General features: G+C 42.1%; 1 protein-coding gene across 1 annotated transcript in view; it reads left to right on the top strand.

The window, feature by feature from the left end:
* The window catches only part of ADD2 (adducin 2), a 174247-nt gene extending 164966 nt beyond the window's left edge, over window positions 1–9281 (top strand). Inside the window, 2 exon segments of the mRNA XM_029603984.1 lie at window positions 7224–7471; window positions 7473–9281. Of these exon segments, the coding sequence (XP_029459844.1) occupies window positions 7224–7471; window positions 7473–7520 (296 nt within the window). The 3' untranslated portion in view covers window positions 7521–9281.
* Window positions 9282–27381: the final 18100 nt, after the last annotated feature.

Raw genomic sequence — 27381 nt, forward strand, 5'->3', positions numbered from 1 at the left:
AGAATAACCCCCACTATCTATAATTTTTGATACCTAAGACACCAGAGTCATTAAAAATTCCAATAATTGGTCATAGATATCAGCTATTATGGATGGGGAAAAGTATATTAAACAGATATTCCAGTCATGTATCTTTATTAATATTATTTAAGTGCCATGCAATAGGGAAGTCTAATTGTCTAACTTTAAGGGACTGCTAGTGAATGATTAATATTCCCCCACCCTTTCTTTTTGGGTGGGCTTTTCTGTATATAGGTATGTCCTTCAGGACATAAACCATTGATAAGAATGGTATCAACTGGCTCACCTTTATCCAATGTTTATCCACGCCTTAAAAAAATATATCAAATTGGTGAGGCAAGACTTCCCTTGGGTAAATCCATGTTGACTTTGTCCCATTAAACTTTGTCTATCTATATGTTCAGTAATTTTTTAGAATAGTTTCAACCATTTTTCCTGGCACTGACATCGGTGTCACTGGTCTGTAGTTTCCTGGATCAACCCTGGAACCCTTACTGATAATACATTGGACACCCTCCACTCTTCAGATGCCATAGCTGATTTTAATAATAGTTTACAGATTGCTAATAGTAGGGCTAAAATTTCATTTTTCAGTTCTTTCAGCACTCTGAAATGTGTAATATCTAGTCCAGGTGATTTCCTACTCTTTACTTTGTCAATTTGTTCATTTTCCAGGTTCACTGAGATTTGTTTCAGTTTCTCTGAATGATCACCTTTAAATATCACTTCTGGCTAGGGTTGCAAACTGGCTCCAGATGTTCAGGACAGGTTGATCCAGTCCTGGTTTTACCCCATGGCATGCTGGGACTTATTCTAATTTCCTTACTGCATTCCCTAAGAAAAGGAAGAATATAAGTACCTGCATGGAGGGGGAGAAAAACCCAGGACTGGATCAACCTGTCCTGAAAATCTGGAGCCAGTTGGCAACTCTACTACTGGCATGGGTATCTGCCTTACATCTTCTTCAGGAAAGACAGAAGCAAATAATTCATTTAATTTCTCTGCTATGGCCTTTTCCTCCCTTAATGCCCTTTTTTTATATTTATATTTTTATTGGCAAAACAAACAATCATAACATGAAAGTCATATTAACCATATACCAACAATACAAAGCAGTAGAGAAACTACCAATAAACAGTTTATCCCCTTTTTGTCCCCCACCTGTGATATTACACATCTGGGTTGTCCACTTCGTGTCACACCATAGGACAGCTAAAAAATAAAAAGTACATAAAATAAAGATAAAGGAAATTTCCCTTTCCGATTGTCCAGAATCATCCTCTGCTGTCAAGTCTTGTCCATCCGTCGCCACAACTGCCGATTTGCAGAGCCAAGGTCGATGGCTTCAAAAGTCTTTATACCAATGTAGGAATGGCTCCCAAAGTCTAATGTGAGATGACATTTTGTCAGTCTGCCCTGCGTGCAAATAATACCAATAGTGCACCGACCATAGTCTTTTTATAACAGAGTCAGCTGTGGGAGGAAGTTCCATCCGCCAGTGTGAAGCCAACTCCTGATGAGCTGCACAAAGTATATGGTTAATCAGAATCCTAATTTGAGACGGCCACTCTGTAGGGTAGGCTGATAATAGATATATTTCAGGGATAGCCTTAATGCCCTTTTACTCCTTGATCATCTAATGGTCCAACTGACTCTCTCAGGCTTTTTCTTTCAAATGTACCTGAAAATAATTTTTATGAAGTTTTGCTTCCACAGCAAGCTTCTTTTCTAATTCTGCCTTTTCCTTCCTTATCGATGAATGCTTTGCATTTAACTTGCCAGTGCTTATGCTGTTTCTTCAATCAGATCCCTTTTCCATTTTTTTTAAAGATGTTCTTTTGGCTAGAATAGACTCTCTCACCTCACCTTTCAACCATGTCAGTTGTTTGGCCTTCCTTACATCTTTTTTAATATGTGGAATACATCTGGCCTGTGCTTCCAAGATGTAATTTTTAAACAACATCCATGCCTGATGTGAACTCTTGACCTTTGCAGCTGCTCCTTTCAGTTTTTTTCCTAACAATTTTTCTCATAATCTCCCTTTTGAAAGTTATGCTATGATCACTGTTACAAAATGGCCCTAACACCATTCACCAAATCCTGGGTTCCACTAAGGACTAGGTCTAAAATAGCTCCCCCTCTTGTTGGTTCTGGTGCCAGCTGCTCCATGAAGCAGTCATTTATTTCTTCTATAAACTTTACCTCCTTAGCATGTCCTGATGTGACACTTACCGAGTATGGGGTAACTGAAATCATCCATTATTACTGTGTTGCTATTTTTGATAGTTTCCCTAATGTCTGTTAGCATTTCATCATCTATTTGTTCATTCTTTCAAGGTGGACAGTTGTACACCCCCACTGTTATTCTATTCCTCAATATTGTAACACAACCTCCATAACCTCCAACCTCTTTCTTAGGAGATGTAGAGAGTTTTTTACATGCTTCAAAAAGAGACTTCTCAAACATCAGCGTTCTATATTAAATTCAAATACTTAGCTTGATTCTTTGAGCAAATATCCCAAAATGACAGTTTGTCTCCAAACACATTTCCAAGCCTCCCTCATTGACATTTTAGCCTAGATGCATCAGGGGACCTGGAAAAGACCATCAGTCAGATGGATGGCATATTTTTTATATTGACTTAAACCAATCCTATTCATAGTTTCCCATCACATGATCATACAGCCATACTGCAAAAGCAAAGAATTATCATTGGTCCTTTCCAAACATCAATCAAAACGCAGACCAGTTTGATTTCAATATTTAATCTCTGAAGCATTACAGTATGTAATTTAAAGATCCAGTATTCTAAACACAGTAATTTGCTAACTATATCACTGTCCCACATTGAAGGCAAAATACATTCCAAGATACTCCAGTGCCTGTCTGTTGCCTAATGTTGTTTGGAAATACATCAGTGCTTCGCTGAGTGCCCTTGTTATGCAGCTATGATGTTCAATCATCCTTTTTTTAAAAGACCGCCTTCTCTTTCCCACATATATTTTTTCAAAAAGACTAACCACAACATAAGTAGCATGTGTTATCTCACAATGTGTATTCACTTCACACTCACCAGGGCATGGTCGCTAAATTTTAAAACAGGACCTTCAATAAGAACATAAGAAATTGCCATGCTGGGTCAGACCAAGGGTCCATCAAGCCCAGCATCCTGTTTCCAACAGAGGCCAAAACCAGGCCACAAGAACCTGGCAATTACCCAAACGCTAAGAAGAACCCATGCTACTGATACAATTAATAGCAGTGGCTATTCCCTAAGTAAAATTGATTAATAGCCATTAATGGACTTCTCCTCCAAGAACTTATCCAAACCTTTTTTGAACCCAGCTACACTAACTGCATTAACCACATCCTCTGGCAACAAATTCCAGAGCTTTATTGTGCATTGAGTGAAAAAGAATTTTCTCCGATTAGTCTTAAATGTGCTACTTGCTAACTTCATGGAATGCCCTCTAGTCCTTCTATTATTCGAAAGTGTAAATAACCGAGTCACATCTACTCGTTCAAGACCTCTATCATATCCCCGCTCAGCCGTCTTTTCTCCAAGCTGAACAGCCCTAACCTCTTCAGCCTTTCTTCATAGGGGAGCTGTTCCATCCCCTTTATCATTTTGGTTGCCCTTCTCTGTACCTTCTCCATCACAACGATATCTTTTTTGAGATGCGGCAACCAGAATTGTACACAGTATTCAAGGTGCGGCTTCACCATGGAGCGATACAGAGGCATTATGACATTTTCTGTTCTATTAACCATTCCCTTCCTAATAATTCTTACATTCTATTTGCTTTTTTGACTGCTGCAGCACACTGAGCAGACTATTTTAAAGTATTATCCACTATGATGCCTAGATCTTTTTCCTGGGTGGTAGCTCCTAATATGGAACCTAACATCGTGTAACTACAGCAAGGGTTATTTTTCCCTATATGCAACACCTTGCACTTGTCCACATTAAATTTCATCTGCCATTTGGATGCCCAATCTTCCAGTCTTGCAAGGTCCTCCTGTAATGTATCACAGTCTGCTTGTGATTTAACTACTCTGAATAGTTTTGTATCATCCGCAAATTTGATAACCTCACTCGTCGTATTCCTTTCTAGATCATTTATATATATATATATATATTGAAAAACACCGGTCCAAGTACAGATCCCTGAGGCACTCCACTGTTTACCCTTTTCCACTGAGAAAATTGACCATTTAATCCTACTGTTTCCTGGCTTTTAACCAGTTTGTAATCCACGAAAGGACATCACCACCTATCCCATGACTTTTTACTTTTCCTAGAAGCTTCTCATGAGGGACTTTGTCAAACGCCTTCTGAAAATCCAAATACACTACATCTACTGGTTCACCTTTATCCACATGTTTATTAACCCCTTCAAAAAAAATGAAGCAGATTTGTTAGGCAAGACTTTCCTTGGGTAAATCCATGTTGACTGTGTCCCATTAAATCATGTCTTTCTATATGCTCTACGATTTTGATCTTGAGAATAGTTTCCACTATTTTTCCCAGCACTGAAGTCAGGCTCACTGGTCTATAATTATCCAGATCACCCCTGGAGCCTTTTGTAAATATTGGGGTTACATTGGCCACCCTCCAGTCTTCAGGTACAATGGATGATTTTAATGATAGGTTACAAATTTTAACTAATAGATCAGAAATTTCATTTTTTAGTTCCTTCAGAACCCTGGGATGCATACCATCCGGTCCAGGAGATTTGCTACTCTTTATTTTGTCAATCTGGCCTACTACATCTTCCAGGTTCACAATGATTTCGTTCAGTTCGTCTGACTCATCACCCCTGAAAACCATCTCCGGAATAATTGAATCACCAACTATGATGGCCGGCCTAACCCTTCCCTCCTGGGCAGTAGCCCTGGGAGATTTGTCCTCAGTGCGAGAGGACAATACATCACCTGGAGAGCAGGTCCTTGCTACAGGATCACTTCCTGCTACACCAGGGTGATGTTCTCCTACTGGGAGACCTTTCTTATCCAAAGTAGCACTGGGGCTGCCAGAATGGATTTGGGACTTGGCTACTATGTCCCTGAAGGTCTCGTCAATGTACCTCTCTGTCTCCCTCAGCTCCTCCAAGTCTGCTACTCTAGCCTCCAGAGATCAGACTTGTTCCCTGAGAGCCCGGAGCTCTTTGCACCGAGTGCACACATACAATCTCTCACCGGCGGGTAAAAAAATCATACATGTGACACTCAATGCAAAAGACTGGAAAGCCCCCCTCTTGCTGCTGGACTGCTGGCTTCATCTTAGTTTTATTGAGTTCCTAGTTAAGTTTAGGATACTAAGGGAGTTGGAATGAGAGTACTTTAAATTTACAGGTGAATTTAGTAATTAATCAGCTAGTGTCCTACAAGGGGATGATTAAACTTTCAATAAGGGCTGGTACAATATTATGTTTTAGATAAGACCCTGATTGATTTTTAATGAGAAAGTGTCTTGTGCCTAAAAATCAGGGGTTGAGTGGGTGGGAAAGACAGACACTAGAATTAACTATCTCTGGCTTGCTTATTACCTCTCTGGCTTGGACATAATGTACATCAATTGCATCATGAGAAACCTCATAATGTTTCTTCTGATTTCTCCTCCATAGATTCAGGAGGCAAAAAGAATAGACTAATAGATCACACAAATTCGATCCCCATGTAAAAGTCAACTGGAGAAAATCTTTAAAAATAGGATGGATTTGAACAACAATCCTGTATAATTTTACATATTGCCTTCAATTATGCTGAGAATGGTAATACAAATGTAAAATTTCTTTCCTCCATCCATGTTCTTTTCTGTATCAAAATTAATTGATTACTGAATAAAGCTATTTTAAAATCTGCTAGATTACATTTATAGGGTACCCACATTCAAGGAACCGTGTCGCCATAGCTTACTCCTGTGTATGATATTCCTCCATAGAGGAACAGAGCTGCCTAAGGCAAAACAAAACTGCCCAACTGGTAAATTCATTTTTAGATGCAGTGGATGGTTACTTGAAAAATGTAAGAGTAAATTGCGATCAGTTCGCAAAGGGGAAAAAATTTAAATGATTGCCCACTTTATGGCTTATTATGGAGTTTGCATTTAAAAATTGATTTCCTCAATATTGTAAGACAAAGACTGAAAATTTCAAAAAGATTTATGAGTAGGTGATGATGGTCAGGGCATACAGGTATGAAGTCAATCAGTACTCTTAGTTGCCCCTTTGATGCCTCTTTTACAAATGTAAATTTTTTTGAATAGTGTTTTAATTTGCATAATTATATCCCCCTTCAACCTCTCCATCCCAGCCTCCCAGTGTTAAACTTGCAAAGTTGTCAGCTGGAAGTGGCAGAAGTGCAACAGAAGGGCTGTTCCCTCACTCTGTGTGGCGGGTTGAATGATACTGCACTCTGCCCTTGGAAACGAACCCTTTGGATTAGCAAGACCAGTCAAATACTGCAAGGATTACGAGCAATTCTTTAGCCAGGACTGCAGTTTGCAATCTAAGGGGGTAATTTTCCAAAGGTGATCTAAGGTATCTAAGAGGGTGATTTTCCAAAGGTATCACACGCGATACCTAGATCGGGGCGGGTTCTGTGAACTTAGAAAATCCAGGCCTAGGTTCTTCACCATTCCTTTATTATATCACCATGTCACCTTCTGTGTGCCATAACAGGCTGCATGCTTTCACATTAACACAACATGGACCAGTTTCCCGTGGGGATATGCCATTTGTTCAAAACCCCTCTTCTACATATACAGTCTACAGATGTTTTAGTTTAACAGTGTAAAACCCTCTTATGAGAGTGATTTTTTTTTTGGTGTTAAAGCTTTTCCTTGTCATAGCTTGCACATAAAAAGAAAAAATGCAAGCAAAATACTCTTAACATTATAAGAAAGTTTCACAACAAAAAACCCCCCCATAACACTGGATGTTACAATGATATGGTTCCTACATCCATAGAAGGCTTTCCGGCTGCACTAATCCTGATGCTTTCTTTGCTGTGAATTTCTCTAACTCTCTGCTGTTTTTTTTTTTTAAGTAGATCTGTGCTTCTAGACAGGATAATTGTGGGGAGGAGTGCCCAGCAAAGATATGGCTAAGGAACACAGCCAGCAGCGGCCCTGTTGGTAGAGTCACTCATCATTGTTAGAATCTCACAAATTGTCTCCTTTTTTTTTTTTTTTTAAAAGATGCCGCAAAGCCTGTAGCTGCCAAGGAGCCCACTAATGCTGCCACAAAGACACCGCCGGCTGTGGTTGTGAACGGTAGTGAAGAAGACCAGAGCACAGAGGAAGCCTTGAGCCAAGGCATCAGCCAGCTGACCACCAACGCGGATGCGGACACCGAACCTTCCCAAGGACAAGACAGAGCCCGTGACCGGCTCCCAGAGGGCTCTCCTTCCAAATCCCCCTCCAAAAAGAAAAAGAAATTCCGCACCCCCCTCGTTCCTGAAAAAGGGGAAAAAGAAAGAAAAGGCTGAGTCCTGATTCCTCTCTCTGCCCTCCTCCCCACCCCATGTACACTTTTAGACCCCCTCGAGCAAGAACCACATGAACGGTGGAGGGAACTGAGCATGGAAACTTTAGGCTCTCTCACTTTGAGTCTTTGCTGAGTGAATGGAGGTGATGCCAGTGCTTTGTGTTTCAGAAAGAAAAATGTATATTCTGCAGATTTAGGAGCAGGTCTGTCTCCCCCCACCGAAGGACTATTTTCTTATGTAATTTGAATGACCAGATGGCCCCACATCCATTTAGCTTTATCTCTCTTCACAATGAAGTTAGATACAGTGAATAAACAGCATAACCTGCATGGGAATAGGAGGCTGTCCAGGAGTGTCCGGCAGTCCTGGGAGTCCCCTTCTCTCCCTGGGTGTGTCCTATAATAGTTCTGGTTTCGGGAAAGCTGTGGATTTTGTTTTCTTTTTCTGACAGCCCTCTCCCGAGTTTCACAGACTGTACAAGTCCTGTTTCACCCTAAAGTCACAGCACTTAACCTCTGCTGTCCGCTCTGCTCAAAAGACTTCTACATGCCTACTAGGAACTGCAAAAGATGTTTTTTTTTCTAACTTATGACTGCGCTTCTTGAGTTTCCTAGTTGGAAAGTAGTCCTGCAAAGCAAGACAGTTCCCAGCAAGCTTGGCAGGGAGGCTTTGCCAATGGTTTGTTTTGGGCAACATGGCAAAAGATTCCCGGTTTTGTAGACCTGCTCTTTCCACTAAGAACCATGAGATGACTGATGTCCAGGACTTTACTGGACCTTTGATCTCCACGGTGGAACAGGTAATTTGGAAAGCACAGGAGGATAAGTCCATTGTGCTCAATTTGTGCATCAAGTTTACATTAGTAGATATTAGGAAAGTGTTTTCATTATTATTTTTTTTAAATATTTATTATTTAAATAGAGGCCACGCCTGATACAATTTTCATCTGAAGCTGTGCTGGAAATAAAAGTAGCATAGATCTTCGTCATGTCCTCATGCATTGGTCAAGGAGAATTTTCTAGCTACTCTCTGCTCTGCCCCACTGATGACTATTGTATCCTACAGGTGGTCTTACAGGCCACTCCTATTACAACTTGTGAGACACCCAGACCTCATCTGGCTTAAAGTGTTTAATTACAGGCCAAGAAGCAAAACATTACAAATAGTGAACAATCGGGCCTATTTACTACGGCGTGCTAAATCATGTTAAGCACTAAATTTGGCACCCATTGTGTTAAAACATGCATTAATGTACATTATTAGTAAAGTTCAATACCATGTTTCCAATAATGTGGAAAAAGTGGGCCGAGTTGCAGAAAATGTTAATTTAGCTGCATCTCATGCAAAGCAACTCATGAAAAAGCCTTGTGATCCACATTAATCCTCTGCAAGTTAACTGTTAAGGTGTAGTTAATTTCCTTGAAAGCACTGGCAGACTCTCAGGCCCAAAAACATAATTTTCCTCCCTTCCAAAGTGAGTAATTCTCTCAACAAACCCCCCTCCTCCCCAGCAGATTTTACCTGCTCCCTCCTGATGAATGGTAAAACCCTTCCTGGACCAGGACCCTGTAAGTCTCTCCGGATCCTCCTCTTTACCTTATGTGAAGCTCCAGGGTCTCCAGATCCGACGTGGTCCCCCAGTTGCTCCTGCCATGCGCCAGCTGGACCATTTTATATTTTAGCGGCAACAAGGAAGGAGCCACATGGACCCTGGAGCGGGGATTTCACTTAAGGTAAAGATGATGGAGGAGGGGGGGACATGGGCAGTCTTTTGTGCCATTCAGGTGGGAGGATGGGTTTGGAGGTATCCAGTGATGGAGGGGGTGGGGTGAATTTGCTGGGGAAGGTCTGACATTGGAGGGAGAAAGAATGATTGTCTCTTTGGATGGGAAGGGGGTTGCCTCTTGCCTTATTATTACTTTGTGAGTCGAGGGAAAGGGGCCACTGGTAATGTACATCTTATGCTGGGAACATGGGATTCATTCAGGACTTAATGCCCTTTAATAAATCCCATGTTCATGGGAGGAGGGGAAGGTAAGCCACATTGAAATACATTAGAGTGTGTATTTAATGCGCTTCAATAAATAGGCACCTATGATAGTGCTTTGGATGTGAAGAGCGCGTTTTTACAAAACTGAATTCCGATTTTCTTTGAAGCATATGTGAACTGCTCTTTGGTGCTCTAAGCACTACTAGGTTTACATATTAAAGACTTGATTTTAAAAATCATTTATAGGCTTAAAATTGGTTTTTACATGTGTAAATGCACTTCCCCCGTGTAAGTGGGCTTTTGACAATTGCTACAATATATGCCATTGAATTGTCCATAGAATTTGCTCGCGTAAGTGCACTTTACACACGTAAATAGATTTTTTAAATTGCTGTGATAGTACGTTATATGTGTAACTCCTTTTAAAATGATAATGACTGAAGGCATGAAGCATGCTGCAAGGTCTGGATGTGTCACTTAAACCTGCACTCCCAGTACAGGCAGAGATCAGGAATAGCAATTCACCAAAACCAAAAGGGTTAATACTGAGATTTTGGGCAGAAAACACCAAGGTAAAGTCATAGGCAGTAAATTCAAAACAATACATACTGATTTTAAATAGTGCCCCTCTCTCATGTCCCCACAGATGCCCACACTCATTCTTCTGAATATGAAGCAATCTGACCTAAATTGTTGTATGCTGGTTGATTATTAAATTAAACCAAATTTACAATTATTGGGAAAGTTTAATCTTACTAATTCAAACAATGCACAGATTCCCCCTCTCCCCTTTAAAATTAAGTGTAAAATTGCAGGTTAGTGGGTGACTGACAAAAAACAGATTTGTGTTGATGAGGATTAGTGTCTTATGGAATAAAATACTTACCACCGCTTGATGAAAGCAAACAAGCCTCTCATTGCATTGCATTTTAAATAGTCCAAGCTTTTTATGTGAACTCCAATAGCTGTACCTAAACAGGGAGAGGGCAATAGGGTTGTGTTGTTTAGATGAGAATTGAAAAGCATACTGAAAAACTGAAAGAGAATCTGCTTTGCAATGGGAGTTTTAATTAATTGTATCTGAAACACAACAATGCAAATGAGAAGTGAAATCCTTATTCAGGGCTTCTGATGACACATATAATATAAACTGGTCTTAGAATGTGAAGGTTGGACTCTGGCTTCTGGTCTTCTTGCAGCCTAAACAACTATGTCATTATGTGTAGAACCTTTAGAACTGTGTTATGAAATTACAGAAAGATAGTATTCTTTTAAACATGTGCTTCCTTAGTCCTGTAAAGCCCATGTTTAAGGAACATGAAATCCTATTTTGAAATCTGAGCCTTATTCCTGTGCTTCTCACATGCACTCTCTTTAATTCATGTTGTATGCCACTGAAGGAGCCTGGACCAAGCTGGTGACTCTCCTTGCCAAATAAAAATGTTTGGAGAACAGGAAATACCTGGCTTGCTGTAAAGTCATGCCAATGGTAGGTAGATTGTGTGTGATGTATGTTTATAACTGATATTGATGTTTATGACTGATACTGATGTCTAGGACTGATGTCGAGCACTTGAAATCTTGTCTTTTGGGGAGAGATGAATACACACTGCTTAATGTAACATACAAAAAGTCATAAGCAAATCCGTTCCTCCCCTGAGACTGTAGGATGAACTTAGAAGAACAGACTTTCCAACAAAATAGAGATGACTTGGATAGGTCAACCCAATAAGTGATGGATGCCCACAGTGAGCAGGTGAAAAATAGAAGCATGTGCTGCGTTGGCATTTTGTATCAGAGTGAAGGGAATGCTAAGAGGAGTAGCTGGTGTTTGTATGGCAGCATACAGACAGACTCATATTTTATAACAATTTAGATTTTATTTACAAAGAGTACTTAGAGTCCGTCCCCCGTGGTGGCTTCCTTGCATTGATTGCTTCCTGTAGCTTGCCTTCTGACCTAATATTAGTCTGCTGGAGGACTGCTACAGTCATTGCTACATGTCCGCCTAGTGGAGGGGAGGCTATGGTAACAGCGAGCAGTGCTGGTTACTCGGAGACAGACTCAGCTCGGTCTGACATGCTTTCTCTAATGGTGCTTCCAGAACTGGATCATTGTAGTTCCTTCCTGCTGGTCAAAACGTCCAGAGGAGTCTTCTGACCGGAATTAGTCAAAAACCATGCTGTACTTTATTAAACAACTAGTGCTGGAGAATTTGCAAGCGAGATCTACTGCTGTACAATAACTATCCAGCGCTGATAAACTTGGTGGAAAGGTAGGAAGGAGATAGCAGTGGCAACAAAACTGCAAAAAGAACAAAAAAAACAAAACTTCCAGCAGTTATAATCCCACTTGCCAGAATATCCCACAGCTTTCTGCTGTATTATTCTCTGAATGTGTTAGTCGTGAATGTGATAAGTGTAATTGCTTTAAATCCTCAGGCAGATTCTGTTTTCTTCTGCCTTGTATAAAAGACACTGGGCAGCTATTTAGGATTTCCAGTTTAGCTGTCACAGGAAAACAAGAAAAAATATAAATGTATTAGAAGCCCAGAAAAACTTGACCAAACACAATAAGCAAACTAGAGCATGTATAATGCCCCTTACCTCATCTAAATTGTAGTGACATGTCTGTAGCTGACAATCGTTGCTCAGTGTCTGCACTTGTAAATAAACCACCTTGTGTTTTCTGCCATTTGACCAATTTTGTGATTTTGACGTGGGAGTTCTGTAATTGCGTTTATTTTTACATAAAATATGGACTCTTGTACTTGTGTACTATTATCAATGCCCCTGTTTTCCTCCAAGATGTAAAAAATGTATATATATATAATATTAATAATCCCACCAAACTTTTATCAGCACTGGAACCTTATAAACTCCAAAGTTAATGCTTGTGATTTTCAGTTTCTCGTTTATATTACTTTTTAATACTGTCTCTTTCTATCTTCTTAACACCAAAGTTGTCCTTATGTTTTTAAAGAGAACTTTAGAGTGTAACGTCAAACAAAATAAATACTTTTTCTCAATGCATTGATTTCAGAGTTCTAGCAAGAATGATTTGCCCTGCATCCTCTGTGACTGGCTCCACCATGCAGATGAGTGGCTGTATCTGCTCTCCTTAATATTAGTCGGTATTAAAAAAGATAAAGAAGATAAAAATGTCTGGCTTCATCATTTTGTTTTTATTGATACTGTATAACAATAGGAATACACACAGCTAACTTAGTCATTGGACATTTGCAATAACAGTTCACTTAAAAAAATGTGTATGCCATTTTAAACTTTAACACAGCTTAGACTTCAACACAGTTATTTTCGTTGTGTCTTGAGTGAGGAGAGACAATCGCAGAGATATAATAAACACAGGCTTATTCAGGAGCTGAGGCTTGCACATATTGCGTGCACAGAGAGTACAAAGCTGCCACACCGATAACAGGGCACAAGGGATACCATCTCACCCATCCTAAGTCTATCAAACAGGGTGATTCAGCCCTAGTTTTACCCTTCAGCATGCATGGAATTGTAGTTCTGGTTTTTTCCCTTAAAAATCTGAACTACAACTCTGTGCAAGCTGTACAGTGGAATACAGTGACATTAATAGGGATTCAGTCTCGCTCCCTCAGCTCCTTCTCCACTTCCATTCCCCCCCCCCCCACCACCACCACCACCAGCAGTCTCACTCTCTCTGTCCTCTCTCCCTGTCGACACCCTTCAGTCCCCAAGTCTTCGCTTCCTCTGTCCCCTCTCTATAACATACAAAAGACAGTTGGAACCCATATGGTATTAGGCTTTACCCTCAGAAAGCTATGAATAAACAAATTACAATATATTAAACCTCCCATACCAAAACAACACTAATACCAGCACTCAGACAGTAACAACCCTTCCTATAAAAAGGAAACTGCAAATATTACATTAGGCCGTAAAACACAAAAACACCACCTAACATAGAAACAGAAATGACAGCAGAAGAGGGCCAAATGATCCCCCCAGTCTGCCCAGCAAGCTTATGCCAGTATCTGCTGCACTGTGCAGGTTACCCCCATGCTTAACAGTTTCCCAGTCCGTAAAAGTCAGGGCCCTCGGTTGCTGTCTGAATCCAATTTCCCTTAACTGTTGCTGTGGAAGCAAATAGCAATGTTGGAGCTGCATCAAAGTATCAGGCTTAGTGATTAAGGGTAGTAAAAGCCACATCAGCAAGTTACCCCTATGTTTATTTATTCTCCAAACCGTATAAATTGGGACCCTCATTGGTTGCTGTCTGAATCCAGTTCCAGGCACTATTTTTTCCAGTATTGGTCCTAGATCTCCTCTCTTTTTGTCCCAACTTACATGTCTTGTAATTATTTTCACACAATTTCGTAGCTAGATAGTTACATTTTTGAAGTGTATATTATAATTATTCTTTGTATAAAAATTAGTTACAAATGCATATTTTCAATTCAAGTTATGACTTGATAAATTATGTAAAATGGTAAATAGAAAATTAAAAAAAAAATTTTTTTAACTAACTTTTTTAAATTGGCCATAATCTCTGCTTTTAAAAAAACATTTCTGCTTGGAGTCTGCTCTTCTGCTGTTCATCCTGTCTGCATGCCTTACGCGCCTTAACCTTGAATTACTTATTTCTTTTCAGACAAAAGAATAAAAAAATCACAGTTCAAAAAAGAATCTTAAAAATATTATTTATTTCAAAGATTTATATGCCGCCTAACCAACAGCTCTAAGCGGAAAACAAATAAAACATCCATAAAAATAGGACAAATAAAAAATACAGAAAACACTAAAACCAAAGCACAATCATAATTACAAGTCAAAGGCATGCGTCTTATTCAACAAACACCCGTTGAAAAAGAAAAGTTTTCAACATTTTTCTAAAAGCCTTAACACACGTGACAAGACGCAGGAAGTGAGTTTGAAAGAACAGGTCTCATCACAGAGGGAACCCTTCTCCAAGTCTCAGTCAGCCCAGCAGGACGAACTGACAGAACATCCAGTAAGCCTCTTTGGGCTGATCTTAAATTCTGTGTGCGATTATGAACATGCAGCACTGAATTCTTCCAAGGAAGAGTTTTCTTTAAGCATCTTATAGACCGAGGTAATAACCTTACATTTCTTGCTGAGAGGGTGGTGGGTGCCTGGAGTAGACTTCAAGTGGAGAAGCCCAAAATAAAATGACAGGAGAGACACAAAGGGGCTGATGCAACATAGTGCGCTCATCCTAGTGCACAGCTAGCCAGGCTGCCTGAAAATACCTGCAAAATAAAAAGAAATACCTAAAAATATCGTACAAAAGCTTTTAAAACTACATAGGTCCCTTCTTCAGACGTCAGATCAGAGACATTCACATCTAAAGATGGGTTCCATATTGTCTCCATAGCTCAAGTATAGTATTTTGGATAATACTTACATAGATCCAATGAAAGCTATCACAGTCTGTCAAGAATACGCTTACCCCAAGAGACAAATCTGCCATATCAAAACTCCCAGGACTCAAACATCAACCATCCTACGCAGGAAAGAGCAGCAGTGCAGATATTACATCAATACTTAAAAACAGCAGACATTTCAAATATCCAACAATTAAAACTAATAGGAATTTTAAAAAAACATCCACTGCTCTTCATACCTGGGAACTTTTGATTTCCAGTCACCCTGAGATTGACCTGGATTAGTTGGCAGGGGAAAGAGTGCACAAACTCTCCTCTTTCTGTTCCCCATACACACACTCTTAACACATGCTTATTCTCTTTCATACACAACACACATACACATATACAAAGGCACGTTCTCACATTCAGTGGCTCTCTCTCCCTCTTACACACCCACACACAGGCACTCTCACATTCAGTAGTTCACTCTCCCCCCTACACAGAAAGGCACTCTCTTACACTCAGTGGCTCTCACATACATAGGCACTTTCTCATATAAAAAAGGGACTCTCTTACAGTAAGTGGCTCACACACATTCACACTCAGTGGTACTCGTTTACACACATGCACACACCCATTCAGTGGCTCTCTCTCCTTCATTACATGCACACTCATGCTCACTGGCACTCTCTTCTTTACAAACATGCACACACACAGTGGGTCTTTCTCCTTCACTTACACAGAGGCACTTTCTCACATTCAGTGACTCTCACACACACATACACACAGGCATTCTCTCACATTCAGTGGCTTGCTCACTCTTACACTCACTCACACAGACTATAGGCCTCCCAGTCATTTGTCCGCCTGTTTGTCATGCTGCAGGGTCCCGGGTCCTTCCTTTGGCTGCCGCAATAGGGGCTCCGCATTGGCCTGACCTGCCAGGACTCATCTTCAGCCGTCAAGGAGATGGGCTCTGCTGGCAGCCATGGGATTTACTCTCTTCTCCGGGGAGCAACAGGACGCGCTCCACATGGTAGCCTGCCAGATCATGGGTTGTTTGTCGCATGGATTGTATCAGCAGTTGCACTGATGCAACGTCATCTGCTATCACGGGGCTTATCTCACGAGAAGAGCTGCAAGATCAGCCCTGCGGCAGCAGGAGATGACATTCACTTAAATGCTACTCCTGCGGCTGAGCTACCTGTGAATAGCGTGGTTAAGGGCAGCGTTGGCTGCCCGGCTCAAAGAAAACAAATGTTACAAACCACCCCCCCCCCCCCCAAAAAAAACCCCAAATACATTAAGGAAATTGGTTAGGGCCGGGGAATTCACTGAATCCCTTGAAGGCCCTGACTGCACGCCACTGAGAGGCTGTAGGGTAAAATCAGAACTGGATCAATCGGTTTAGCTGATGAAGCGAGATGGCAACGCTACCTAGATTACACTTAAAGACTGGCGCCAAAGGCCAACATGCTGGACAGAAGATGTAATATTTGCCACCCTGAGATTGTCATGGATTAGCGGGGAAGAGAGGAAGAGGAAGGGCAGGCTGTATTCACACAAACTTTCTCCTCTCATACACACACAGTGTAATACACATGTTTACTCTTACAGTCTCTCACACACACACATGCATTCTCACTCACATGCTCACACTCACTCCCCTCATTCTCCCATACACACACTCACCCATACACACACTCACACAACATGCCCACTCATATATAGTCACTTCTCTTCCTCTCCCACACACACACTCTCACACATGCTCACTTATTCTCCCTTCCACCCCAAACCCACTAGCGGTAGCAGCTTCCTCCTTTGAGCCCACGTGGCTGGCAGGACTCCTTCTCCTGGCAACAAGGGCTGACCAGGCTCTTGTTCCTTCTTCCCTCTTCCCACCTTTGTAACCAACGCGCCTCCTTCTTTCTGCCTGTGTGGGCCCAAGTGATTTCCTCTTTCCTGACACACTCGGAATTTTTTGGTGTTAGCCCAGGCCCCTGGCAATTGAATTCCATAATATCCAGGTCAAATTCAGAAAGCTCCCAGGTCTGCCCCTTGGAATTGTCTCTAGCAGTAAGTCATTCCCCATTCCTGTAAAGCACATGTCATGTTCTAAGGTATAAATAGACCACATCCCAGAAAGGCTTGACCATGCAGGAACCATGAAGATTTGCATTATTTCCTAGAGCACCCTTTGGTGCACCATGACCTTTGATAACAACTTGATAACAACAGATATTCTTAGAACACTGTAAATAATTGCTCTTTCTGTTATTTTCCTTTAGACTATCTTTCCTCTCCCAAGTTGAAACTTTCCTTGTTTTATTGTAACTTCAGATTCTCTGTTCACTTGTTATAGTTTTCCAGTGTTTTCTCTTTGTACACCCCCTGTTTAATGTAAACCAGCATGATGGGATTTTTATCTCGAATGCCGGTATAGAAAAACACTAAATAAATAACTAAATAAATAAATAAATTTACGTAACTTGCTATGTTCAGCATCACTAAGGTGGGTTTCTTGAAGGATAGCTATGTCAGCTTGATGCCGTTTCAGCCTGCTCAAAATTTTTTGCCACTTAATGGGTGATCCCAGCCCACAGACATTCCAAGAAATTATACGTGTAACTTGTTTGTTAGGTAATCTCTGGAGACCATAGAATCATTATGCAGATCTTATTATCTACCCATAAGGCGCACCCCTGCAGCCGAGGGTGCTCCCTCAGTTGAAATCCAGTGAACTTATCATAATCAAGCACAGAGAATTTTATAGTGTAAAACCTCCAGAGCATCCACCCCCACCCCCGTCGACATAAGAGGAAAAAGGATCCCACCACATAGAAAGACCAGCAGAAAGAATGTCAAACAAAAATTATCAATATGTTCAGCCCATGGTCGTAAGACCCTACATTGCGGGTCTACATAGATCCCCAAGGGCTGTCATTTGTTGAGCAGTGAAGGTGGAAGTTCATAGCATTCAGAATAGGCCAAGACCTAGTCTCCCTGTTGCAGACATCCAAAAGACAAAAAGTAGGGACACCAGGAGAGTAAAAATAACATGAGTACTTGGGGCAAAACGGCCCAGAAACATGAAGATATACAGCCTGTATAAATCTGAGCTGCATCAAACAATAAAGATCAACAAACTGTCCAAATCTGAAACCAGGAACCACAATCACATATGGGGCCTCGAGGCTCATCAGGCATCTGATCAATCAGCTCCAGTTCAAACTTGGGCCCCCAAAGTCCAGCACAGCAAATCTCAATTAAGAAGACTCTACACTGCAGATGTTGTGCCTCCACAGGCATGTTGTAGATTGTAGGTGATCCCTCATGCGTGATCCGGAGTTTAGCTGGATATAGCAGGGCTAAATTATTTTTTTCTGGTATAAAGAACTGCATATGGGTGAGAACGCTCTCCGAAGGCCCACTAGCTTAACCGAATAATCCTGGAAATTCAAAATCTTCTGCTCCTCCATCTTGGGTTGAGCTCCCCAACAGGACGCCTGCAAAATCACTGCCTTCTGCTCAAAGTCCAGGAAAAGGGCTATCACCATGCAAGGTTTGGCTTGATGTTCCAGCCACTGACCTATATGATGAGCCCTCTCTATTCTTATGGGGCCCACCATCTCGACAAGATGGAGCGCACCCGGGAGCCATTTTTCCAAGAAGACTCGCAGCTCACCTTCCAATATCAATTCGGGGAGACCCAAGAAGCGTAAATTATTCTGCCTTGAGTGGTTCTCTAAATCCTCCAGCTTTCTTTCAATTATTTCCAGCCATTATGCTGCCGCAGTGGCTGCTGTGTTCCGTCCTCGGCCGCCATCTTTGAGCGCCAAGACTGTTCCACCTCAGTGAGCCTCCGTGCCGCTGCCTCAAATGAGCCGGACAAAGCATCTTATTTATTTATTTATTTACAATCTTTTCTATACCGTCATTCAGTAGATTACTGTCACAACGGTTTACATAGAGGCACATATAGTAAATTGTACATGCATCTGTTCCTATTATAGTAATGGAGGTGCCTGATAAGCTCGGTAACATAGTTTCATAATAATGGCAAAATGTTCAGTGTTGTCTAATCTGAACTGTGACTACAATAAACACTGTTAGATTATACATTCAAGTTAAGAGGTGCAATAAACAAACCATGAAGTACATACACATAGTGGTAGATATTAAAAAAGTGCGCGCGCACAAAAGTACACCAGATTTTATAAGATACGCGCGTAGCCACGCGTATCTTATAAAATCCAGGGTCGGCACACGCAAGGCTGCGCAAAATTGGCAGCCTGCACGCGCTGAGCCACGCAGCCTGCCTCCGTGCCCTCCGAGGCCGCTCCGAAATCGGAGCGGCCTCGGAGGGAACTTTCCTTCCGCGTCCCCCGACCTTCCCCTCCCTTCCCCTATCTACCCCACCCCCCAGCCCTACCTAAATTCCCCCCTACCTTTTGAAGCAGGCGTAACTTGCGTGTGCCGCCTCGGCATCCCCCGGCACAGGCCGCAGTGCCGGGGGACTCGGGACCGCCCTCCCGGCCCGCCCCCGAACCATTGCCACGCCCCAGACCGCCCCCTGACCCCCCGGACACGCCCCAGGACTGCCGACATGCTCCCAGACACGCCCATCCTGCCCCTTTTACAAAGCCCCAGGACTTACGAGCGTCCCAGGGCTTTGCGCGCGCCGGCAGCCTATGCAAATTAGGCGCGCGAGTGCCCTGCGCGGGTAAATCCAGCAGGATTTACCCGCGCAGGGCTTTTAAAATCTAGCCCATAATGTGCTAGTGCTGTATAAAGATTTTGTGTGTACAGCTTTCAGTGTTTTTCTCTTTCTCGTTCTCTTTGTGAAAATGCTTCTCTAAAGAGCCATGTCTTTAAGCTCTTTTTGAAAGTCTTGAAATCTCTCTGTAATCTTACCTCTGTGGGCATGGTGTTCCATAGTATCGATCCGGCCAATGATAGTGCTCTTTCTCTGACTTGTGTTAGTTTTGCAGTTTTGACTGAGGGGATGGTTAGGAGGGCTTTGTTGGCAGATCTCAGGTTTCTGTGTGGGACATGGACGCAGAGTGGTGTGTTTAGCCATTCAGCTTTTTCGTCATGGATTAGTTTATGTATTGTATAAAGGGTTTTATATTTTACCCTGTATTCAATTGGCAGCCAGTGTAGTTCAGCTAGCGTTTCAGTGATATGATCTCTTTTTCTTTTGCCTGTCAAAATTCTTGCGGCTGAGTTTTGGAGTATTTGGAGAGGTCTTATTGTCGTGTATGGTAATCCTAATAGTAGGGCATTACAGTAGTCCGTACTGGCAAATATTAAAGCCTGTAGGACAGTTCGGAAGTTCGTTTGATTTAGTAACGGTATAAGTTTCCTGAGTACCATTAGTTTGGCATATCCTTCTTTGACTTTTAATGATATGTGTTGTTTGAGGCTGAGTTCTGTGTCTATTATTACACCGAGGTTCCGTATTTTCTCGGCTATTTAAATTTTCTGATTGTTTTTTAGTAGTATAGGAGATTGGATGACTGTCATGTTTTTTTGTTCAAGATGGAGGAATTCGGTTTTTTCTATGTTAATGACTAGCTCCATTTGGTTTAGTAGTTGTTTAATTTAGTGGAAATCTCTCCAAATTTCCATCCAGCTTAATATCAATGGCCTTTTCAACCGCTTCAGTGACTGCAGCAATCAATACATCAGAGGAAGCCGGTTCAACTGTCTTGGTAAGTTTTCCATCGGCCATCTTGGAAGGGTCGGCCGCAATTTGTCTTTCTCCTTTTCCAGGACTCTGCTCAACATAACCACGCTGGAACCTCAGTAAGAACGAGTGCACCTGCTAGCCGATGATGGGATGTACAAAGCAGCTGTGGATGGCACGATTAGCAGCTGGGTGGAGGCAGGTGGCAGGTAGGCCTGAAGGGAGCAGGTCAACAACATGTCCTGCTCCCTTTACAGCATCACGTGACCATACCAGTAATTAATTTTAAATGGTGACTGAATAATAATCAAATCCTGCCCTCCTCCCCATTTGATCGCCACCCCCTCCCCCCGCTAATCTTGAGAAATCTCAGGATGAGCAGAACTCAAAAGTTGCCAGGTATGCTAATCCCCTTGCACTGGCCCTAATTAGAAAAAGAAAACCAAATTAAATGTTTTAAAAAAAAAAAACAGAATGAGAAGGGGCCAGCACAGTATTTGTACAGGGCAGCAAAAGAGCTAGGTGCGTGTGTGTGTGTTCCCTGCTCCTCCAATCCATGACAATCTCAGCGTGACTGAAAATCAAAAGTTCCCAGATAGGGAGAGAAGTGGAGAAAGTCATCTGGAGACCCCCCATTGGAATTCATTATTCAATGTAGACCTCAGGTACCGGGTAGGGGATCAGAAAAAGGTTAGGACACCCCTAACCCACTTGGATACATCATCCCCATCCATGGAGGATAAGCAAGTTCCAAGCCTCTGCCTGGAGGGACACATCCACAGAGATACAGATCAGTTAAATCCTCGTTCTGGTAAATCTAAGGACCCTGGCTGTAACTGGATATTTTATTTTTTGCACTTATTGATTCTTTTAAGAAAAATCACAGTAAACTTTAATTTGACTACCCATCCAGAGTCCAGCTTGGTTTGTAAGTGTACCTGTCTCAAAGAACTATGGTTACACACGTGGAACAACACTACTGCCTGGGCCAAGTAGGTCTGTTTGCACTTCCACAGAAAGAACCCACTCCTTGGGATTAAAGGAGAAGGGCAAAAGAGTTGTGAAGAAAAGCCTAGTTACAAATTCTTTTGTGTGCCCTTGGAAATAGTGATAGTCCAAAGAAAAGGGTTACATGGATATCCTGAAAACCCAACTGGCTGTGGGATCCCCAGGTGTTGGGAGTCGATTTTTTCGTTATTTTTGCTGAGAATGTATGTCCAGTGGATTCAGAGTTTTCACCCAGACACAGACTAGTTTGAAGGCCACAGGCCAACCTCTGAGTGAACTCATATTTACTGTTTTGCACTCTGAAATGTTTACCAACAGGCAAGAGTCTGTTTATTTAGTTTTTCTAGTAGGTCTATGATGAGAAAGCAAGCAATTAACTTAAACTAAAGCCTGAGTGTCTGAAGGCCACACAGTTGTGCCTGAAACTGATAAGAACTCAAAGGGAGGGAACATCGCTGCTTTTCCCAAACATTTTAGAGAAATAACAGCTGGGGAGAGGGAGAGCACTCTTCTGGACATGATAGCACAGGCTGATCCTTTGGAAACATGTAAGCTTTTTATATATATGTAGCAATTCTTATTATCTATCGTTACGTCTTCTGTATGATTTGATTTGTTCTATCCTCCTATTGTTCAAATAAACTTACTTTCCTAAGTACCTGGAACCGTGATGTACTGAATCAAATTGTGTGGGTGGCTATTTGTATAGGGAATAAGCTCCTGGGTTCAAGCCCTCAGGTATAATCCCAGTAATTGTGTGTGTTTACATTGGGTAAGCCCCGAGGTAGTCTTGTGTGCACGCAGGCAATAAACCCCTCAGGTAGCTCCCAGTATAAACCTCAGTGAGATTAGCTCCCCAGGTCAGAGCCCCTGGGCAGAATGTCAGTGTGCACGGTCTGAACACAGAACAGGTTTGGAAAGCCCTGTGTTAAAAGGCAGCAGTGTTCTTCATTGTTGGTCTGCAGTAGAGATGATATAACATCTTACCCCCCAATCTCACTCAATAAACATGGCTAGTGCCAAACTTGTATCTTCTGCTTCCATCTGGAAAAGTACCATATTTAAGGTGCTCGGGATCTGAGTTGCTTTTGCAAGGGTGTTAGTCTCCAGTCTTTGAAGGCAACTCACCGGTTGGGTTTTCAGGATATCCCTGATGAATATAACATAGAAACATAGAAAGGACGGCAGAAAAAGACCAAACGGTCCATCCAGTCTGCCCAGAGTGCAAGCTCCCATACTTATCAATTTCACAGACCACCAGGTCAGGGCTCTTGTTGGTTACTGTTTGATTTCAATTTCCTGCCACCCCCTGCTGTTGAAGCAGAGAGTAATGTTGGAGTTGCATCAAAAGTGAGGTATCAGGCTTATTGGTTAAGGGTAGTAACCGCCGCATCAAGCAAGTTACCCATATGCTTATTTGTTTTCCCAGACTGTACAGTTCAATGTCCTTGTTGGTTGTTATCTGAATGTAAATCCTCTTTTCCATATTTCCCCTTCCTGTTGAAGCAGAGAGCAATGTTAGAGTTGCATTAACCGTATGAAGGTTTATTGAATAAGGGTAGTAACCAACATTCCAGCAAGCTATCCCCATGCCTCTTTTCATTCATTTCCATCCTCTAGCCTTTAGGGATCCAGTATTTATCCCATGCCCCTTTGAAATCCTTCACAGTTTTAGTCTTCACCACTTCCACCAGAAAGGCATTCCAGGCATCCACCACCCTCTCCGTCAAGAAATATTTCCTGACATTGGTTCTAAGTCTTCCTCCCTGGAGTTCCAAATCCTCCTCTCCTCCAGGGTATACATATTCAGGTTCTTCAACCTCTCCTAAGTCATTTGATGGAGACCACATGGTCGCCCTTCTCTGGACCACCTCCATCCTGTCTCTATCCCTTTTGAGATATGGTCTCCAGAACTGAACACAGTACTCCAGGTGAGGCCTCACCATGGACCTGTACACGGGGATTATCACTTACCTTTTCTTACTAGATATTCCTCTCTCTACGCAGCCCAGCATTCTTCTGACTTTAGCTATCGCTCTTTCACATTACTTCCCTGACTTCAGGTCGTTAGACACTATCACCCCAAGGTTTCTCTCCTGCTCTATGCACATCAGCCCTTCACCCCCCAACACATACAGTTCTTTCGGATTACCACACCCCAGATGCATGACTCTACACTTCTTGGCATTGAATCCCAGCTGCCATATCTTCAACCACTCTTCCAGCTTCCTTAAATCCCAACTCATTCTCTCTAATCCTTCTGCCATGTGCACTTTGTTGCAGATCTTAGGATCATCCGCAAATATCCCTTCCGCAATGTTGCTCACAAAGTCGTTGAACAGAACCGGTCCCAACACTAATCCCTGTGGCACTCCACTTAACACCATTCTCTCTCCAGTGTAGGTTCCATTTACCATCACACATTGTCTTCTATCTGCCAACCAGTTTGTAATCAACGCAACCACCTTGGACCTCACTCCCAAGCTTCTCACTTTGTTTATGAGTCTTCTATGTGGGACCGTTTCAAAAGCTTTACTAAAATCCAAGTAAATCACATCGAGCGCTCTTCCCTGATCCAGTTCTCTAGTCACCCAATCAAAGAAATCAATCAGATTCATCTGACAGGACCTTCCCAAGGTGAATCCATGCTGCCTCTGATTGAGCAGCCCACCGGATTGTAGATAGTTCACTATCCTTTCCTTCAGCAGAGTCTCCATTAATTTTCCCACCACTGAGGTGATGCTAACCGGCCTGTAGTTTCCAGTCTCTTGTCTGCTCCCACTCTTGTGAAGCGGGACCACCACCACCACTCTTCTCCAGTCACTTGGTACCACTCCCGTTTCCAGGGATCTATTGAACAGGTCACTCAGTGGACCCCCCAGCCCATCTTTCCCACCTTTTTAATGTCTTTGATCAGATCTCTGTCTAGTTCTTCTGTTTGAGTTGGAGGCTTGTACACCACTCCAGTAATAATGGATGCACCATCATCTTTTTTTAGGACGGCCCATAATGCTTCTTCTCTACCCCTTTCCTTGCAGTTCAGTTGCTTGGATATTATTTTTTACATAAAGCGCTACTCCTCCCCCTTTTTTGTCCTTTCTTAACAAGTTATAGCCTGATATGGCTGTATCCGAATCATGAGATTCTGTGAACCATGTCTCCGTGACAGCATCAACGTCCAAGTCCGCCTCCACCATTAAGGTCTGTAGGTCTGGGATTTTATTGCCCAAACTACGAGCATTTGTAGTCATAGCTTTCCAATTTTTCTCCCTTGCTATGTTGCACTTCCTAGGAGCCTTTTGGTTTTTTTTGAGCTGAATGATTTTATTTTCACCTCCCATGTCCTGTAGTGTATGTATATGCATGAGATAGATTTGTATGCAGACTGCCTCAGCTGCATGCAAATCTATACTGCATATAATCTATGGTTACTAGCTGACATGATACTAAAGTGGCCTGTTGTGGAATTTTTAATGCTCGGTTCTGCTTGATCTGACCCTGCTCAAATGTTAGTGGGGCCACTTCTGTGAGAACACTGGAATATGCAACATTTCCAGTGTGCAGCTGCAGAGGACCCAGCTCCCTGTTGAGAACTTGTAAATTCCAGGGAGGAAATGCCAACTTTTTACTGGGTTTCCTCTTGCTAAGGCATGAGGCAAACCAACCTGATGTGAGTACTATGAGGTTACACTAGTTTCACTAATAGTGAAGCTTCAGAAGTATGAGCAACATTGCTTGATGTTGGACTATTAAACTGCATCATACAGTATTATCGTCTACTGATGTGATGGCAGTTTTGGAAGGTTATTGAATTCAACATTGTACCTCTTAATTGGAACCTGCACTTTCTATATTGGTTGTGTGCATGAAAATAAATGAGACGGTTGGACTCAAAAGTGAGTGAATCTTGCAGTGTTATTTGGAGTCGCATGAGCGCATGGAGTGACCAGGATGTAAAGTACACCCAAAGCCTATCTCTTTGGAGTTATCCTGCTGATTTTAGAGAGACAGTGAGATAGCAGGTTACATATGCATATTCATTAGGGATATTCTGAAAACTTGATTGATGCGGGTCCTGAAAAGAACAGAGGTTGCCCCAGTGGCGTAGCAAGGGTCTCCAGTATCTGAGAGCCAAAACATTTGTATTGCCTCACTGCACCCCGCTCTTTCCACCACCTCCAAAGCTACCACCATCCTCTTTGTAGAAATGCTTAAGGTCACAGAAACAGCTGACATTTCAAATATATTTAATGTACTGAATTTGATTATGAATGTTTTTATGTAAACCGCCTAGAAAAATTGATAGGCGGTTTATAAATTGTAAATAAATAAATCCCCTTTTCTTGACTTCTACCTGTGTGCGGCTGAAAAAAATTCAAAAAGATGCCCCCAGCTGCCCCCTACAGCTCGGTGCCAGGGGCTTTGGATCCCCCTGCTCTTCCTCTTGCTACACCACTGGGTTCCCTATCTGAGTTCTGTGCCAGTGTTTCCCAACCCTCCTGGGGCACACCTATCCAGTAGGATTTTCAGGATTGCCACAATAAATATGTATGAGATAGTTTGCATACAGTAGGTCTCTACTATATTTATTTATTCAAACGCTTATAGTTCTACCTCCAATCAATTAAATATTCAGTGTGGATTTCAAACAAAATTCTTACGCATATAAATAAATGAGACAAAACAATTAAAAACATAAGCATACAACATGACCATCAAAATCAAATGCTCCCCTAAACAAGACTGTTTTTAGCTGTTCCCTAAAATCCTTTATATCAGTTTGAGTTCTAAGATCAAGAAGGGAATACCACATTGTAGTTGTGACATTTGAAAAAGCTCTAGCCCTAGTTTTCTGCAAACGTAAGCGCTGTTTGCTGGGACTCTTACAAGGGCCTTATGAGTTGAACACAAAGCATGACCTGGTCTGTACCACTCCAACCTTTTTTGTGCTGCACGTCTCACCTGAATTAAAAAGTTTATGCACTATGGTGATAGCTTTAAATTTCAAACTAAATATCACTGGAAGCCATTGCAGCTCCATCAATGCAGGCTGCATATGATCACGCCTACATAATCCCAAAAGGATACGTGCCGCAGCATATTGAACAAGCTGTAATAAATATAGTAATTTATTAGGTAAACCCAGATAGAGCGAGCTGCAGTAGTCCAGCTCACCCAACACCAACATCTGAAGGGCAGTTCTAACCATGTCTAGCAGCAGAATATGTTTGAGACAATTTTAACTTGTAAAATGATGTGTGAGCCACACGACGCACATGTGCATGCAGTGCTAACGGTCCCATACTCCTTACCTCAGTCAAAACGGGCAATACTAGACCCTCAACAATTATTGGAAGAATATCTGAAATAAAGGAGAGCCCACCCACGACGGTTTCATTTTCTCAAGATGTAATACCAGCCCATTATTTGTTAACCACTGTTTAATCTTTGAAATACATGATTGGAACAACACAGGAAATTGGTTATTACCATCGCATGGAATATAGATCTGCACGTCGTCTGCAAAAATAAAATAAAGCAACCCCTTCTCCCTGTATGCAAATCATTTCATGCATATTCGGTATAGATAGCCTGAAAACCCAAATAATTAGGTTTGCCTCTAAAAGAAAACTGGGAAGTATTTCTATGCAATACGTGAACTTTAGTTAATGAGACCCTACGCCTAGGGGAGTACGTGACCCGCAAAGGATAGAACCTTTATAGGAATGACACTCTGCCCCACCGGAACAAGTAGAAAAGGGACCGGAACTGCAAAGGGGGTGTGGCCGTGAGCACGCCTACGC

The sequence above is a fragment of the Rhinatrema bivittatum genome, chromosome 5, assembly GCF_901001135.1.
Source record: "Rhinatrema bivittatum chromosome 5, aRhiBiv1.1, whole genome shotgun sequence".
In the NCBI taxonomy this organism is placed as follows: Eukaryota; Metazoa; Chordata; class Amphibia; order Gymnophiona; family Rhinatrematidae; genus Rhinatrema; species Rhinatrema bivittatum.